The sequence below is a fragment of the Pollicipes pollicipes genome, unplaced genomic scaffold, assembly GCF_011947565.3.
Source record: "Pollicipes pollicipes isolate AB1234 unplaced genomic scaffold, Ppol_2.1 Scaffold_1600;HRSCAF=1878_pilon_pilon_pilon, whole genome shotgun sequence".
NCBI classification, from domain to species: Eukaryota; Metazoa; Arthropoda; class Thecostraca; order Pollicipedomorpha; family Pollicipedidae; genus Pollicipes; species Pollicipes pollicipes.
Window position 1 is genome coordinate 22,342,606 of NW_023595962.1, and position 19,092 is coordinate 22,361,697.

Sequence of the window (19,092 nt, forward strand, 5' to 3'; positions counted from 1 at the left end):
AGTACTCACCATGCAGTAGTGATGAATCCGCTACGGGAACTGGCTTTTGCTGCCAGTGAGGTGAGTTAACTGCTTTTCAAGTAGGACCCCAGAAACCCACGCACACGCGCTACCAACTCGTCACTTGCCACACGTGTCAGCAGCTCGCTACTTGCCACGTGCTCAACCAGTTCGCCAACCGCCACGTGCACCGCCAGCTCATCACTGGGGGGGGCCGCCAACCATATGCTTAGGGTCGTCGGTCCTACATCACGGGGAAACGATCATTCAGTCGGTTTAAATTGAGCACCTTGCTGCATTTTCGGCTGTAAAGCTTATAACCGATAGCAATTTTAGAGTTTACGATGGTACGGCTGGATACGCTGAGAAAGTGCTGTTCAGCAGAACAAGTATGGTGCTTTTTTAGGGCTCGCTAGATGGAAAAATATCCTTTACACGTAGTATAACTGCACATATTATGCAACTCGTATGGTTGTGCTCGTGGCACAGCGGAAATAATCATCTAAAAGAGAGCAAGGCGAAACTTCCTCAAACGTTTCCTTGCTTGCACGCCGGCTTTATCGTGTTTTAATCCGCTGCATTTCTTTTAAAACGCATCAGGAAAGAGTGGATCTTTTTGAACACGCTAAGCGCAAATTATTTTCACCATTACGTTTGCATTGGGGCAGCTCACACACATTTTAGCCAACAGGTCTTAGGCGGGTTTTACAACTTATAACTTGAAAACATATTTCCTTTAAAAAATTATGTCTTCTCTAGAGGTCAAAATTCATTATCACTAACAGTGATTACTGCAGCGCACGAAGGAAGAGTGTCTTATAACATACAATATTATAAAGTAGGTTTTGTAAAAAGCTGTGAAAATCATAACAAAATATTTGGGATGCGTACTCAAAGACTATGTAATAAGCGTGACCGAATTCCCGCCATGCACTACTAACATCGACCTTATCTTTGGAAAGGGGCATTTAATATTGGTGGATAAATGGTGTTTTGTATTGCCGCCCAGTTCGTAGCAATGCTTACGCAACTGACCGCAGCACACCATTTTTGACGACAAACATGAAAAGCGTCTGTTATCCTGTGCAAGTTATACACGGTATAAATTCAAAAACCATTACCTACAAGCTGTCATCATATCACATAAAAGACATTAAAACATACAAACAATATATATATATATGTATAGATATATGTGCATACATACATCATATATATATATATATATATAATATATATATATATATATATCAAATTGCAACTTAATTTGTAACTTAGCAGTTCATGTTATTAACGTTAGCACCAAAGACGCCTCTTGTCATTAGAAGCCGTCTTAAATACAGCATGTCATCAAATCATAACAGCTTGTACAAGTTCCTGGTCAGCTGCATTGCTTGGCACGACTGAAATGGAAGGAGCAGCTGGCAACTGGCCAACGAAAGCCAACTAGGCCGGGGGCGGACGCGTCGGAACATTGTGCGCCAAGTAAAATCCCCGCATTACTGTCTGGCGAAAAAGCGGAGCCAGTTTATTCGTTGAACCGAAGGGCGCGACTTGAGTGGATGGTTCAGGGCACACGCAACAAGCTATACCTAGCGGGTGCTCCGAGAACAAAGCCATCCATGAAAACGTTTGGTATGCACTAATAAAAACTGCATTCTTCAACAGGCTACAAAAGGCGAAAGGAAAAGGCGAACACAAAATCATTTCTGAAATAGTGGCCTGAGTTGTCTCAACAGGGCTCAAAAGCGACCGAAAATTTCAGTAACAAAAGCTGTTGTTCTCTTTTGGCCCGAATAGCCTTGTTTACGAGTGTGACGCCGAAAAATGAGTGTAATGTTACGTTACCGGACTCACGCGGAGCTTCTACGTACGCATTCATGCACTTAACGGGACCTAACCGCCAAACCAAACAGATGCATTTTCTGACCCACATGATGCTTCGAATTACTTGCCAAGTCGCTCACATCATGAGTGCCACGACTGGTTCGGTTGTCAGAACCTTTGAGCGACTGTGCATGACATGCTCTTCGTGTGATTGCATCGTCTGAATGCCACGAATTTACACATTGTTACACCTACGGGCATTTACGGGCATTTCCATATCGGGCATTTCCATATTAAAGAGTTGGTTGCCACACAGATTGCAACACGGCTCACCAGCAACCAGAATTTGTTTTCAACTATTTATGGACACAACTGACAGTGCAGATCACTAACGTCACCAGCCCCTCTCAATTCAAGCCCGCGGAAGTTGCCAAACAAACGTTTCCTCCGACAGAAATTGGGCCTGAATTTTCGCCTTCACGAACCTGCATTTAACCCTGCGCTGCCGACGCGACTCAGTGTCCAGCGTACCTGTCATCGTTGTTATATCCTGGCTCGGTGTCCAGCGTACCTGTCATCGTGTTTACATCCTGGCTCGGTGTCCAGCGTACCTGTCATCGTTGTTACATCCTGGCTCGGTGTCCAGCGTACCTGTCATCGTTGTTATAACCGCTCGCTGTCCGGCGTACCTGTCATCGTTGTTATAACCGCTCGCTGTCCGGCGTACCTGTCATCGTTGTTATAACCGCTCGCTGTCCGGCGTACCTGTCATCGTTGTTATAACCGCTCGCTGTCCGGCGTACCTGTCATCGTTGCTATAACCGCTCGCTGTCCGGCGTACCTGGCGTCGTTGTTATAACCGCTCGCTGTCCGGCGTACCTGTCATCGTTGTTATAACCGCTCGCTGTCCGGCGTACCTGGCGTCGTTTTATCTCCTGAGCCGGCAGCCGCCACCAAGGCCGCCCGACTGTAGAAGCCTTCCCCTCCCACCTCGGTCGCCTGCCGAAGGCACCGTCCGTCAGTCACTCACATATCGGTTTTGGTATCCACGATTTGCGCACGCCACATTTCAAAGAATATCTACATTGCGAGACATCCACCTCCTAACGATAGCCAACGGTGTGTATGCGGCTCCGTGGCTCGCATCAGGAAGGCAACAGACAAGACACAGCAGGGCAGACAAGACACAGCAGAGCATCAAGACACAGCAGGACAGACAAGGCACAGCAGGACAGACAAGGCACAGCAGAACAGACAAGGCACGGCAGGACAGACAAGGCACAGTAGGACAGACAAGGCACAGCAGAACAGACAAGGCACAGCAGGACAGACAAGGCACAGCAGAACAGACAAGGCACAGAAGAACATCAAGACACAGCAGGACAGACAAGGCACAGCAGGACAGACAAGGCACAGAAGAACAGACAAGGCACAGCAGACAGACAAGGCACAGCAGGACAGACAAGGCACAGCAGGACAGACAAGGCACAGCAGAACAGACAAGGCACAGAAGAACATCAAGACACAGCAGGACAGACAAGGCACAGAAGAACAGACAAGGCACAGCAGAGCATCAAGACACAGCAGAACAGACAGGGCGCAGCAGCACAGACAATGCATAACAGAACACGCTACGTTGTGAATCATACTGTGACCTTCTGCTTCGGCCTCTCACGTGCACCAAACGGTGACAGGCCTTAGCAGCGTGACGGCGGTGGGAGACCTTAGCAGCGTGACAGACATTTCACGCTAAGATTATGAAAACAGGAAGCTCTTTGGAACCAAGTCCAGATAGAAGAAAAGTTGGGAAAGCCGGAGCCAGGGCGATGTAACGCCATCACATCTCTCTAAATTACGATTATTATATTCCGGAAACGTTTTTATCGTCGTGCTGCACTTGGTTGGCGTTAAAGGTCAGCGATACTTGATGAATTTACGTGGGCTTAAATTCGCAGACCTAAACTGATAAATCCGTGCACGGTGACGAAATACAAGCAGTGCCTTAGTAAAATTTAACGACTACTCTCACCGACCTGACGACAAACTATCAGTTTCGATGCTGTCTCTTCTAGCTATTGTACATTTCGAATTTGGTAACACTTAGGCCGCCGTCTAATATTGCTGGCATGGAAGCGTCTCCAGCAAGAGCAATACCCGCGGGGCATTTCGACTGCTCCACCCAATCGGCCACAGCGTGCACAGGTCACATCCTGAGGGTCGTCACCGGGTCACATCCTGAGGGTCGTCGCCGGGTCACATGCTGAGGGTCGTCGCCGCCGGGTCACATCCTGAGGGTCGTCGCCGGGTCACATCCTGAGGGTCGTCACCGGGTCACATCCTGAGGGTCGTCACCGGGTCACATCCTGAGGGTCGTCGCCGGGTCACATACTGAGGGTCGTCGCCGGGTCACATCCTGAGAGCCGTTGCCGGGTCACATCCTCTGGGTCGTCACCGGGTCGCATCCTGAGGGTCGTCACCGGGTCACATCCTGAGGGTCGTCGCCGGGTCACATCCTCTGGGTCGTCGCCAGCACACCGCTGCCACGGCGCATCCACCGCCGGCTCGCTCTTACCGAATCGCATCACCGCCCAGCGCCTTACGAAGCAACATCGCAGGGGAGATTCTGTCTTTCTAGACGCGATATGTTTGCGCGACAAAGTTGCGGCACACGTGCATGCGTAGGTGAATTGGCTGGAGCTGGGCGCTGACTACATTCCGTTATGCAGCAGAAATGTGATGGCCGTGGCGGTGCTATTGAGGTGATGCTAAGCGACTGGGTTAGGCTGAACTCGGCGGTATCCGGATTCAGCGTGAAGAAGCTGTCCCAGCCGGCTGAAACAATCGAACATGACGCAGCGGTGATTCATGGTGATGTGCACTAACCCTATCCCGCTTCTTTCGCCTAATCCTCGGCGTATCCTCGGCTCTACGTTGGGATGCACTGAAGGTGATCTAGTTCATCTTGAAGAAATAACCTTGAAACGGTCAGGAAAGGGTTTCCAAGAGAAGCCTACCTCCCGAAGGATCTTGCATTGTGTATTTCAGAGTGTGGGGCGCGTCCGGATCGGTCGCGTGAATGGTGACGTTCAACGGCCCCAGCGCCTGCAACAAAGACACGCGCTGAGATGTTGGAAAGACCTGTTGCGCAAAGCAGTCAACCTTTTAAGATGATATTGCTTAGATAATCACATACCAAAAATCTAAAGTACCTAACTAGCAAAACTGGGGCAAATAGGATATGTTTCACACATGAAGTTATCGTAAAAACGAAAAGATATGATGAAACAGGCTCACTTGTAACTGTTGGCACGCTTCTAAACAGAAAAAAACTGCTCTAGACACTACAAATTCTCTCTTTAGGAAATATGCTCGTCGATGCATCATTATATGATTACGTCATTGTACATTGCACAGCATCGATTGAGAGCCAGTTGACGGCGGTACATAATCTAAATATCGTGTTCACGAGTGCCACATATGTATAACAAGACCATTATACGTTTATCGGCCTTGATCGCTGCATGGCTTGCGAAATGTCAGGATTTGAATACTACTGTTATTAGCGACTACTACTATTAGCGATTCTAGTTGAGCCTAGGTACCTAGTCATCATAAAATGTATAATCAGAGATCGAGAAGATGAGAGAGCGGAGATATAGAGAGAGAGAGAGAGGAGAAGAGGAGAAGAAGCAGGAGAGAGAGAGCAGAGAGATATCAGATAATAAATAAAATATATAGAGATATATTATATATATAATATCATAGTCAATATGTAAGTACATTAGATATTCTAGACGACTAATCAATGGACACAGTCTCTGGGTTTTTGGGTGGTTGGCGTTCTTTACGCAAGGGTTATAGTTAAATGATATGGTATTCAATATTGTCAAGTGGGAGATGAAAGCCGCCCTAAAAGTTGCATTTATGACACCACAAAAACCGTAAAAGCGAAAAACCGACAAAACACCATAACACGCAAAGCGTTCATAACGCCATTACGTGGGCTCGCATCGTTGATTTTGCAGTAAATCCCAGTGTCTTTTTTGTTTTTTTTTTAGCATTGAACTGTATTGTGGGTTACACCAGTATATAATTATCGTCCTCAGGTAGGCACGTCCGAATTGACCTCAGGTCAGCTATATGAACGTCACCTGGAGGGTCATCGACTAAATTTAAGAGATCACCTCGGATATTGCTGGAGATCTTCGGCAGGCAGACCGAGCGCAGAGTGCGGCGTCCAAGGGCACGGGCATCCTAACTACCTCCTGTCAACGACACGAGGTGAACGTAGCTACCGCAGGACAACAACAACACGATACAGAGCCGTTGAAGGTACATGACGGCCCTACGAAGTCTATGGACTGCTTCCATGGAAAACAGCTAGAACATCATGGCGGGGCAAGTTGCACTTTGTTTAATAAAATCCAAATACAAACCAAATCTATCTAAACTATCATGCTGCCAACCCAAACAATCTGCGGCTGACAACCTGGTGAGCGACACATGCCACGGCGGCCCCCCGTTTGTGGCGCTGTGGTAAGTCAAGCGTTGAGTGCTGCTATTTAAGAAGTTGCCAGAGGCGATGTTGCGCAGGACGCGAAAGTACCTCGCACGAAATATGCATCAGACCTGGGCCTGAGCCGCTTAAGAATAAGCACATTTCAAAAGCATGGAGCGAGCCCACACAAACGAAAACGTACCATACCAAACGGAATTCATGCGACTTTAAACCCATTCGAGTGTACTCCATTCTTCTATGGTATCAGCCCGCGCCTCGCCGAGGGAGTTGACTTTCCCCTAGGGCTTTTCGGGCACAGGTCAAAAACGAACGCTCGCAGCGACATTTAATTCCAGTGCCATGCATTTTCATTCGTGTCGTTGCGCAAATATCGAGTTTTTATGTCCTAAGATCAGTGACTTTGACCACACGTAACTTTGTGTAGTTTATTTGTCATTTCTCAAGCATGCTATGGTAATAGGACGTTAGTGCCCAGAGTTAATCTTTTATGATTTTTCGGAAAAACCGAAGTCAGTGATCTTAAGTCGGGCCAATTTCTGGCTTTTTGGTAAATAATGCAAGTTTGCACGGATGCTTGAGTAGTTTCAGTTCTACTTTATGAGGAAAACACTATTAACTTACATGCCAGCCATCATATGACCGCGGCGCACGTGACTTTGTCCCTGGTCATGACCTATCTATGGTACTTTCTGAAAAGCAGTGCTGAGCTCAAAATATGCAGATTCGTAATTTTGGATGCAGAATTCGAATTATCTACAGAAAACATTTTGTTACATCCTTTTTATGCATAACAAGGTCACAATGTGTCACGCGAGGACATGCAAGGTCACATTAAGTCATAAAAGATCAAGGCCTATCTTTCCAGTAGGGGAGAGGCTATATGAACGAGTGCGATGTTTGTATCCTCCTTATCGTATTTTTGAAGCTGATGACGCATAATTTCATGTACCAACGTACATGTTGTCAGCTTGTTACAAATACATTGCCTAGAGTCGAAGGGACTATGCATAATGTAAACAGCAGCTATGTGATCTCGAGTACCTGAAGATCTGTATATATATTATTCTGAGCACAGCAAAACACAAAATGTTGCACTGGTCACATGGTCAGTCGTGCTCTTTCATGGTCTGGCAAGCCCTTTAAATGGTGTCTTAAATGGTTTCTTTACCTTCGAACTTTTATACTTAACTGGTTTTATCTTTAGAAACCTTTAAATGGTTTCTTAACCTTTAAATGGTTTCTCACACGGCGTTCGAAGGTCGGAGATCCCAGTGGAGAAGAACTCCCCTTGGCTGGGCGCATTGTCTCAGACCCCCGGGCGCGAGCGGATAGTCTGTCACTCACTCGATCCTACATCCTTGTCATTCGCTCGATCCTACATCCTTGTCATTCGCTCGATCCTACATCCTTGTCACTCACTTGATCCTACATCCTTGTCATTCGCTCGATCCTACATCCTTGTCATTCACTCGGTCCTACATCCTTGTCATTAGACGAATCGTTCAGTTGAGCCTGGCACGCTGAGGACTGTCCGTTTTTGAGTAATTAACCCATCTTATCACCCTCGGTCCTTGTTTTGCCTTCTTGACCAATGAGCTTCCCCCATGTTTATCATAGAAACACACTCTGTTCTAACATCACGCTTCACGGCTAATGCCGTGAAAACCACGTTGTATTCTTTACAGGCCACCTAATTCGGCACTTGTAAACACTGGTCATCTGCCCTCGTACACACTTTTTAAGATGCGTGCATGATAGTTATCGACGCACTTCCAGACCGCTGATGTTCGTGTAGGATCGGTTCGGTACGGTTTGCTCAAAAAAACAACCGTAAAACGCGGGTACTGAACGCGTCGTTAAGGCCAATGACGAAATGATGCACACTGGCATTAACCAACAGAAAAAACGGTTTCAGGTCTGCCACAAATGTCCAGATAGTGACAGATAAAGGCCTTTACTTCATGTGTGTACACCTGATTGTGTACATCAATCAGGTACACTGTGTACATCATCTGTGTACACTTTGATTGTCATCCGCATTGGTCGCACATGTCATATCAACCAACCAACCAACTAAACCAACCTCCGGGTCGACCACCTCAGTGCTGTAGCTCATCTCATCAAAGTCAGGCTGCTTGTTATCGATGTCGTCAACCACCACCTTGATGGTGGCCGTGTCAGAGCGGCCATCGGGATCCTGAGGGACAAAACACGGTGTTAACAGACGTGGAGCAGCGTATGTGTCTCTTCCTGAGTAAGACAGCATAGCATGATTTCCGACCGTTTTTTGTTGTTTTTTTCATCGCGGTGATTTGACCCCATCCCCGCGTAAGCTTTGCTCTCAAGGCCTTGTTATTGTTTTGCAATAGCCTTTGAATTTTATTAACAATTTTAAAGACTCTGTTCCACCAAAGATAGAAGTACCCCGACAAGTCTAAGATAACTGTTTCATCTAAATGAAATATGCATGTAATTGTTCAGCGTAACTGCGAGGAGCCTTGTACATAAACAAGGACAGTACGTATGACCTTTTCGTTGAATAACTGAGAAGAAAAAAGAGATGCGCTGATATTTCGCGCTGCAAGACGTAGTCGAGACAAATATGAGCAGTAATTCAAAACTGCCTGCTGGTTCTACCAGATTTTCAAACTTGTTTCCGAAACAAGGAGCCACAGTCTCAACAGATACCAGCACTCCGGAGATTTGACAGGGGAAATGCCAGCTATTGGCAGCAGCTGCCACCAGTCTCTCTCTTTGAGACGGCGCGCGGACTAGCTCAAAGCGAGCCGAGCACCTTATGTAAAAGGGTGCCAAAGTCTTAACACAGCATGACGTTTACGGCAGCTTAGCATACGTCGCAAATATTAACTTGTCACAGTGTTGGGCCTATCCAACACTCGGGCTCCTCTTAGAAAAGTCCGTGCGCGTAGCGCGTAGAGCCAGAGCCGGCCGCCAGAGAGACCCAGAACCAGAGCCGGCACCAGGGCCAGAGTCGGCTTCAGAGCCAGAGCCAGAGAAAAGCCGGCACGGGGCCAGGGGGCAGCCCAGAGCCAGGAGCCAGGGCCAAGGGCCAGGGAGGGCCAGAGCCAGAGCCATAGCCGGCACCAGGGCCAGATCCGGCGTCAGAGCCGGAGTCGGTGTCAGGGCCAGAGCCGGCACCAAAGCTTTCAAACGTCGATGACCAGTATTCTGTTATTCTCTCATTTTGGCATCATTAGAACGCCCAAAGGCCTGTGTTCGCTCACAGAGATAACATGTAAACCTCTCCCCCCCCCCCCCCCCACTGTGTTTTTTCATATTCGCCGTGCGAGTTAAATAAGCCGGAGAAAAAGCCACGTGGAAAAAGGCATCGGATAGCTCTTACCGAACTCCATCAGAAGTGCGGGGAAACAATGTTAAATGTGATTTGGTACATGTGAAAAGGAACAGGTCATTAGAGCCAAAAGGGGTCTATTAAGCAACACTTAGTAGACCACTTGCATTATCTTCATAAACTACGCAAGCTATAGCAAACAGAAGAGGGCGTTAAACTACATTCTAACAACGCTTTTCAGGCAGGCACTACGGGCGTTGCAAGGTATGACCTGTATTATGTCAAATCAGGTCAAAGGACTAAATGTTGTTGCGCTGGCCCGTCCAGCTAAACTACAAACAAAACCAGCAGCATCGCTGTGGAAATTAGGGTAAGGAAGGTTTTCAAAGCTGCAAAATATAGGCCGTCAAGGTTGAAATCGCGTGAGCTTTAGAAATTCGAATCCTGTTACAAATATCAACTTGATCTAGCTTGACTACGTCAGGTCTGGCAACAGCTTAAAAGCAAACAAAACAAAAGAAATGCATTTCAGAGTGACAAAAGTCATAACAAGCCGCCCTAGAAACCTCTTGGGAACGCATTTGATGACAGACGTAAGCGTTAGTTGTCACTCTAGAGCGAAATGTCTGGGACACAACATCTAGGAAAGATGCCATAGATAACGAACCGCCAAAGATTATGTCACTTTGCATGAAGAGCAAGCTTTTTCGATGCGTGATGATGTTCCTATCACCGCAAAAAAAAAAGAATGGGCCTTACTTTGCCGTGACGGCCAGATTGTACAACTTGATTTTGCTCCAGTCCAGCGGCTTTTCAGAACCAGCTGGGCGGTGTAAGTTGGCTCGACATCCGACGTTTTGACGGGATCTGAGAGGCCAAAAGTGTCGTCCTCGTCCAAGGAAAAAAACGGACGGCGTAGTTTGAGGTTCGGCGTCGGCGTCTGCGAATGTCGCCCAGCTCAGATGACAACACAGGAACGCAGGTGAGCGAGGACGGCGTAGTTTATAAAATTCGGCGTCCGCGTTGAAATGTCGCCCAGCTCAGATGACAACACAGGAACGTAGGTGAACGAGAGCGTACGTCGTAGTTCAAAATTCGGCGTCCGCGTCTGCAAATGTCGCCCAGCTCAGATGAGAGAACAGGAACGCAGGAGAACGAGACGGCGAGCGTAGTTATAAAATTCGGCATCCGCGTCTGCAAATGTCGCCCAGCTCAGATGAGAACACAGGAACGCAGGTGAGCGAGACGGCGTAGTTATAAAATTCGGCGTCCGCGTCTGCAAATGTCGCCAAGCTCAGATGAGAACACAGGAACGCAAGAGAACGAGACGGCGTAGTTCTGAGGCCCGGCGTCCGCGTCTGCAAATGTCGCCCAGCTCAAATGAGAACACAGGAACGCAAGAGAACGAGACGGCGTGGTTCTGAGACCCGGCGTCCGCGTCTGCGAATGTCGCCCAGCTCAGATGAGAACACAGGAACGCAGGAAAAGGAATCCTCAGAATTTTTTTTGTTGCTAACCTGATCGCGCAGCCTTGGGGTCGCTTCCGCAATTCCAACATGCGACTCAGCAGGAAAGGATTGGCCAGGACCTGTGTCTTCATAGCTTCAGAACTGTTATCAGCCGATTGCGCTGGCTTCCAAGGCGATCGTAAGCGTTTTATGCATATTCTATCTATTTTTGCCGTACACGAACACGCACGCGAAACATTTTCATCTGAGGAAATAAGCTGTGTGAAGCTAGGAACAACAGCTCAGATAAAAGGGGTGGACGAAGTGCTCGGGCAACACATGTTAGATATGGGTCGATCAGCGGGCTTTGCTGAAACAACTTCCAGCGCGTGTTAAAGAGTTCTTCATCCCTTTGAAACGATCTCTCTGGTAGCCGTAAGTCACCATTTCCTTTTTAATATAGGCACATACTGGCAGTGTACACAATGTCCATGATCATAATACATGAAGATGTTTGTGTAACACACACACAGAGACACACACACACACACACACACATATATATATATATATATATATATATATATATATATATATATATATATATATTTGTATATACATATATCCTGTAAGTTAAGCAAATGTAATGCAATTACGTAATGTATGGTAATTGCTCCATGCGACACCAATATTACAAGTTGTAATTTTGCGTAATTTTGTGAGGTATATGATTTGCATGTGGACTGACTTGTCTAACGATGCATAACTCGTGCTCGGCTGTGTTATGAAGCTGAAGAAAATGTTTGAAGGTGAAACCCTTCATTATGTCACGCTAGTTGATAAACACTTTTGCACACTATGGTTCTGTCACCCAAGGCAGGTAGACAATGGCACTTGCTATATCTCATTTTGAAAGTCTTTCTGTGTTGCAACTTGCATGAATCAAGCATACAGCATAGCAACTTTTGTAAACTCCGCCCACATCTTTGCTCGATTTAAATGAATTCAAGCATTTTTTTGCGAAGAATCTGCTTGCTCAGGCAGCATCACTACAACTATTCGTTTTGGGATGCCCCAAACAAGGTTTCTTGCCTGAATGGTTGAACCAATCACTATCTATTCTTGTGTACATATGCATATATATATATATATATATATATATATATATATATATATGTGTGTAATATACATATCTATTTCTTCCCACACATGTGGTGCTCTACTCCCTTGTTTCTTTGCAACTGCTACTTAATGCCTGGGCATGCGTCTCACCAAAGAAAACCACTTACGCTTACGAATACCTAGCATGTACAAGCTCTGGCAAGATTGTTGGTGCCTATTTGTCATAGGTTGCAAATTTTCTGAACATTTTTCTTAAACGTCGAATTTGTGCTTGAAAAATGTATATTTGCTAGGAGAAATTGAATTATACGGTTATCTGAGCATCATCTTCGATTAACGACAATAACCTGCAATATTATTTTTTAAGAGACTGGCTAATGGTTGAACAATTGGTGCATATCCATAATTAGCCGGCCATACAATACCTTCTATTTAAAATCAGTATCTCGTTGCCATGGATTTTTGTACACTTTGTTCCGAATATGACCAAATGTTTTTTATAATGAATTACTGAGCTGCTGAACAATCAAACCCCCTAACTGAAAAGTTAAAAAACTCACGTAACATGCTTAAAACTGTCATGCCAAAGATCACATCGATGTTACACAATAATATGCTTCACTTAAAACCAAATCTATAACACTCAGGCTGTTCCAGTAACTCACAACGTTGATGGCCACCGTTCTGGCGAAAAGAATTGTCATGGACGGGAGTTGATCCCACGGCATAAATTCCACTATGTTGGCGACGGCGGTTGCTGCGGATGGTCGGTGTGAGGGCTCACAGTAGCATCCGTACCTGAGGCGAATATTGCTGAGTTCGGCAGAGCCAGGCCCTTTGGAAACATCTCCGGTACATGCACGGTATACGTCGGAAGGCTGAACTTAGGTGTTGCTGTGTTGGCGTCTTTGACGTAGGCGGTAAACTCGAAGCTGCCGGTCTGCAATTAGGAAACAAACGTCCACGCTGCGGTCTTTAACAGGATAGGCAGAAATACAAGCATCGCTGCCGATCTGTAATACGAAAGCAGCCAAAGCAAAATCCCAAAATCCAAACAAATCGCTCGTCTGAATATTACAATTCCTGGTCGTAAAATGCTACCATTCAGAGCCCAAGCCCTCGTTTGATGCATCATCCATCAAAACTGGTCAGTTCTAGTCCGGGATCTCATCGAGCGTTATTAGCATTGGCAGGAATTTCAAGGAAAATCCGTTTCCTGAACTAAGATTAAGCCGAATTGTGGCCTCTGAAGATACTGGGCACGACCCGACAGCATAATCAAAAGCTGCGAAGTATGATGGATTAAGAAGGGGGCGAGCATTTTTCATTTATGGCGTCATCGATGTAAGAGCTTAAACTTAACAGAATATCTCGCATACATGACGACGTCTATGCATCTGAATGCTCAAGAAAAACGATGTCAAATCATCACAATTATCACCTGCTTGACTACTGCGACATAACTGAATGAAGATGGATAATATGAGCAAGTCGCATGTTGTAAACAGCAAAGTGCAAATATCTCGACTGTACAGGTGGATGCCCAAGCAAAATGTAGTGGCGGGGCATTTGGACTCCCGACATTTTTTGTCCTTCTCACAGCTTTCGGTTTTTGCAGCGTAATGGTTTGCTAAACCCCGCGCACTCGTGGTCGCTGTGGCGCTGCTAGGAACGTTGTAGATTATAGTAACTGAAGCAAATGGTAACTTGACGTCTAACTTCCTTTTCCCCTCCAGTTGACTGATAACTAAGTCCTGATGTTCCAGAGCGCCGGTTATGCTTAGCGCGAGTCGTGATGTGTGCGTTGTAAAACCACACTGTTCTCAACTTGGCCAGTTTATGAAATTCATTCGAACTCACTAATGAAATAAAAACGAAGCGGTACCCGTAAATCGTTGCCCACTTTCCCTTCATTTCATAAAGTGTAGCGAAATGTTATATCACGCCCACAAGTTAAGGCAAAAGGCGTACGTTTCATTCCATAAAAGCATATCTTACTAGGGCCGTGCTAATTTTCCAGGTTCTTAGTCGCAGTGACATGGCTGCCTTCCATCTTCGGTCTGTCAGAAAACACAACAGCACCGTCGGCCCTGGGAATCTATCTCACGAGCAGCGTGGAGTAAACTAAAGTCTCATGTGAAGTTTCAATGTTTAAGGAATTTGAGTCTTTCGGTTATCATCTGAATGAGCTCAATCCTCAATTCCACGCCTCTCAGGTCGCCGTTACCAGCGCCGTAACTTCGCCCGATGCAGCCAGCCGTCTCACTTGCCAGTTTGTCCAGCCCGTGGGCATGGTACGGAATCAGTTGCGTCAAAAAAGCAAATCCGAAAAAAGAAGCAAATCGAAAAGAAGTAAACCCGAGTCATGTGAGGTGGCACCTGAGCTCTAGTGATCCTGGGAAGGGACCGACCTCACTACGCACGCCGACGACCCGTCCGAACAGCGCCAGCGCGGTCCCTGACCCCACCCGACCGGACATGACGGCAGGTCATGACCCGGCCATCTGCGGCGCTTCTCAGTTACCACCTGACCCTCTATGACGCTCCTCAGTTACCACCTGGCATTCTGTGTCGCCCCTTAGTTCCCACCTGGTCCTTCACAGCGCTCCTCAGTTCCTACCTGGCCCCCTGTGGCGCTCCTCAGTTCCCACCTGGTCTTCCGTAACACTCCTCAGTTCCCACCCGGTCCTTCACAGCGCTCCTCAGTTCCTACCTGACCCTCTGTGACGCTCCTCAGTTCCTACCTGGCCCCCTGTAACGCTCCTCAGTTCCCACCTGGTCCTCCGTAACACTCCTCAGTTCCCACCTGGTCCTTCACAGCGCTCCTCAGTTCCTACCTGGCCCCCTGTGGCGCTCCTCAGTTCCCACCTGGTCCTTCGTGTCGCTCCTCAGTTCCCAACTGGTCCCTCAAAGCGCTCTTCAGTTCCTACCTGGCCCTCTGTGATGCTCCTCAGTTCCCATCTGGTCCTTCGGGGCGCTCCTGGCCATCGAAGCCTGCCCACTTGCCAGCCCCGTTTGAACCAATGCAACGCCACCGCCCAGCCACCCCTCCCCCCACCCCCCCCCCCCCCCCCCCCCCCCCCCCCCCCCCCCCCCCCCCCCCCCCAGCCCCAACTCCGCCGGCGCAGCTGCCGGTCCACAGATAAAGCCCGTGTAGTTCTCCTTATGCCAAGGGCAATAAGTGAGGCCCCCTCGTGGTGGGTTAAGATGCCTCATTGGAGCCATTCTAAATGTCCGTCGAGGGTAGCTGGACTCTTTGGACTTCTGAGCTTTTTCCACTGAGATTTTGAACCTATGTACCACGTTTCTCTCATGACTTTACTGAGACCCTTACGCGATATAGCGTAAGACCCCCACATGACAGCGTAAGGCTCGCACACGGCAGCGTAAAACTCAAACATGACAGCGTAAGGCTCGCACACGGCAGCGTAAAACTCAAACATGACAGCGTAAGGCTCGCACACGGCAGCGTAAAACTCAAACATGACAGCGTAAGGCTCGCACACGGCAGCGTAAAACTCAAACATGACAGCGTAAGGCTCGCACACGGCAGCGTAAAACTCAAACATGACAGCGTAAGGCTCGCACACGGCAGCGTAAAACTCAAACATGACAGCGTAAGGCTCGCACACGGCAGCGTAAAACTCAAACATGACAGCGTAAGGCTCGCACACGGCAGCGTAAAACTCAAACATGACAGCGTAAGACACACATGGCAGGGCGAGACACATGCAAGCTATGTGGGCCTCTTGGGGCAGTCCGACTTTTGAAGGGTGAGACATGGCTCCAGAAGCTACATAGTCAAAGGGATGGCGCGACCCCGCAGAGTTAAGCAATAGGGATAGGAAGCGTCGATATTAAGGGATAGGAAGCGTCAAAAGTTTACTTAAATTGTCTCTTGTATATTCCCAAAGTCATAAGGGTCCCAGGAGCTGCAGTTCCTGGGAGGACTATGGGATCTCGTAGATAGTTAACGTTCCCTATGACTGCCTGGACCTGGAACGACTTGGAAACATTTTTCTCAGTGCAAATGCGATTTCTGCAGAATATTGCCGCCCAACCTTCGGGGGACGCTCCATGACGGCGTGCAATGGCTGGGAGCTGCTAATATCCTAGTTTTAATTTTTCGTAACTAATCGACGTATTATGGCGCTGACAAGTGCTTTATCACAACTTTCATAGGTACTCATGGTATTCTTTGATGCTGAACCGATCAATAATTGTAGATTTTTAGTTTTTCAGTCTTTTCTCCAACAGGACAGGTAGTCAGATTGACAGCTTAATATAACCCTTACGGTGAACGACAGCACCCATGATAGACAGAAGTGTTATGTGTGTGTATCCACATTCCAACCAGGATCGTGTCTCCCGCATTCGAGAAGATACTTACGTCTTTGCCGCACTCCATCTGGCACGTCCCGGTCATAGAATTGATGTTTGCCTGAAAAGCGATGTGCATTGTATAAGCTGTTCATTTCGCGCAAAACAGACGCACTCGTACGTGAGTGGTGTGAAAACATAACGGCTAAAATTCGGATGAATCAAAGTTTTGGGAAGTTGGTAGCGCTGAACATTTTCAATTTCCACAACAGATCCAAAATTGTTTCCAATGCAGCGGACTCATGACGATCACTGACGCGGATGGCCACGGTTCAGCCCGAACGCTCGTTGCAATTACGCTGGAGCCCGGGAGGCTATGCGCCCTAATCCAAGACAAGTCAGCCCGAACAACGAGAGGTGGTGTCGCGTTGCCTTACCGAATGATTGTAGTCTCTCACGCCGTCCATACTGGGCAGCGTGCTGAACACGATCTGATGGCTTGTCTCGTTCAGCGTCGCATCCACATACTGGCTGGCGTCGAACTGGTCATTGTTTCATTGCCCACGAACGTGATGCCTGAATGTGAGGCAGATTTGCGTGTCATTGATTGCAAGGTCTGGTGCGCGCAGAAGTACATTTAGACGCTTCCCAACTGCACTGACAGTGACAGAGATCCCATCATATGGGACAACTGACCAATGTAGCCAAATCACGGCTAACAGTTACCGACGCAACCTGAGGAGCAGATCTTAAGCGCGCAAGGACCGTCCCAGACTCGTTCACTGACTGACACCGCTTTACACAAAAGACCTGAGGGGTACCGGTAGTGAGTGGTTAACGCATCAGCGTTAACCACTGCGCGTCTGGGAAACCGGATGTACGGGGTTCGATTCCTCGCGGTGCCGGCCCTTCCTGCCAGGGTGGGAGGCGGCAGGCGATACCACATAGCCTCAGCAGCTGAGTGCATCGTGCCCCAGTGACACATACATGCACACACACACACACACGGACAGCACATCTGGGCCTGAGTGTCCTCGATTGCTGAGAGAATTGGGCACAGATGGCTGCCTGCGTCCAGGGAGCGGCGCGGCAAATCTCTTACTGGTAACGCCGGCTGCAGGCACCTCTCTCATAGTCCCGTTCTTGTCTTCTGCCCAGTTGTTGACTATTACTGTTGTTATGTCGGGACACGCTGCATATCCTGTCGCAGATGTTAATGTCATTCAACGAGGATGATATATGGGCTACAGACGCAGTGGTGCAAACAAACAGCAACGGTGATGGCTACATCAATGTCCAATAGCATACCAGAAATGTTCACCATTGGATGCTGTCGGCGAATGACTACAGGGTATGTTATATGTTGTTAAGAGCACTTGCGAAGAAATTTATTGATATAGATCAGATTGTACTGTTAGCCTAGTTCCCCGTAGACTAGTAAGTAAAAATGAGATAAAAATGTGTTGTTTTACGGCTCCATGCCTGAACGAAACGAATATCAGTAGTGACTAATAATATTACTATCTGATAGCTACTGATATCAGGCTACTGATATTTGTTTCAATAAGGAATGTAACCGAAAATCAGCACATTTGTCTCTCCTTTCTCCTGTTTATTCTAAGAAGAATAAGGGTAGCAGTGTCAAAACTTATTGATTACTAATAGTTAACAACTACAAGTTATTTAATTAGTATCTCCAAGCTATTTGCTTTCCAATGTCTCTTCTTAAAAGGTTGTCACATATATAAAAGGCATAGTTTGTCATATTGTTTGATATAACGAACATTTTTTCACCTTTGCTTTTTATAGTCCGTGCTCATCGGATTAACAAAACGCCTCCACGACGATCTCTAAACACGAACGCACTTTTCCAACTTCCAGAATGACCCAAACCTGTTTGCAAATGATGCGTTCAGCTGCTGTGGGCGGAGAGAAGAAAGCCTTAACTCCATCTCTCAGACCACACAAATTGTGTTGGAGGTACCAATCTAAATGTATGATTGTTCCCAACAGTACGCAACAACGGAGGCGCGTGCCGAGCACATTTCTACTATCTTTATTTGAACTTTAAGAGTTGGGATTCAAGTGAAGCATCCTTTGGAACCATGAAAAATTGCAATATGTCTCTGAAAGGGCACTTGCAGATAGGTTGAGCGTGTTGTTTGAGGTCTTGACCTTTTGGCCTCTAAAATACGAAATGATTTTTTTAGTATTGACTGCCACTCAAGTTTACTCCAGGAGGCGCCACGTGGTTAGAGAAGCGGTAGAACATAAGGACCTTCCGTATTCCTCGCTTCACCCGGACGTACAATAATATCCAAGCAAAATTATCAAGCTCCTAATTGAACAGCACACTACACACTTGCAAGCCAAGCATTTTTCATCATTACAGATGTGCTTAATTCCACGCTTTGCATCGCATTGATTAACAACAGGGTAGACATGCAGCCATGTTCTCTGTAACTCAGCCATTGGTAATCCATTTGCTCCGTGACCCATCCTTTGTTCAGCCACTTTGTTCTATTATTCCGCCATTGGCCAGT

The 19,092-nt window shown here is 47.2% G+C and overlaps 1 protein-coding gene and 1 long non-coding RNA gene across 2 annotated transcripts; both read right to left on the reverse strand.

The window, feature by feature from the left end:
* Positions 1 to 4,593: 4,593 nt before the first annotated feature.
* On the reverse strand, positions 4,594 to 8,539 carry LOC119103295 (uncharacterized). The gene is made up of 3 exons (XR_005094742.1): positions 8,430 to 8,539; positions 4,842 to 4,929; positions 4,594 to 4,659 (listed from the first exon to the last, which is right to left on the reverse strand). It is a non-coding gene; the product is annotated as an uncharacterized LOC119103295 (long non-coding RNA).
* Positions 8,540 to 9,254: 715 nt separating this feature from the next.
* On the reverse strand, positions 9,255 to 17,080 carry LOC119114642 (uncharacterized). The gene is made up of 5 exons (XM_037238682.1): positions 16,987 to 17,080; positions 16,620 to 16,670; positions 13,028 to 13,169; positions 10,572 to 10,599; positions 9,255 to 9,342 (listed from the first exon to the last, which is right to left on the reverse strand). Exons 1-5 carry the CDS (start codon positions 17,014 to 17,016, stop codon positions 9,255 to 9,257), a joined length of 339 nt encoding a protein of 112 aa, XP_037094577.1. The 5' UTR covers positions 17,017 to 17,080.
* Positions 17,081 to 19,092: the final 2,012 nt, after the last annotated feature.

Excerpts from the sequence above, each read along its gene's own strand:
- LOC119114642 (XM_037238682.1), bottom strand. The coding sequence starts at position 17,016 with ATGGACGGCGTGAGAGACTACAATCATTCG. Across the intron at positions 10,600-13,027 it reads CTCAGCAATATTCGCCTCAG|ACGCCGACGCCGAACCTCAA; the intron begins GTACGGATGCTA and ends CGACATTCGCAG. Across the intron at positions 9,343-10,571 it reads GCCGAACCTCAAACTACGCC|CCGACTCTGGCCCTGGTGCC; the intron begins GTCCGTTTTTTT and ends CTGGCTCTGAAG.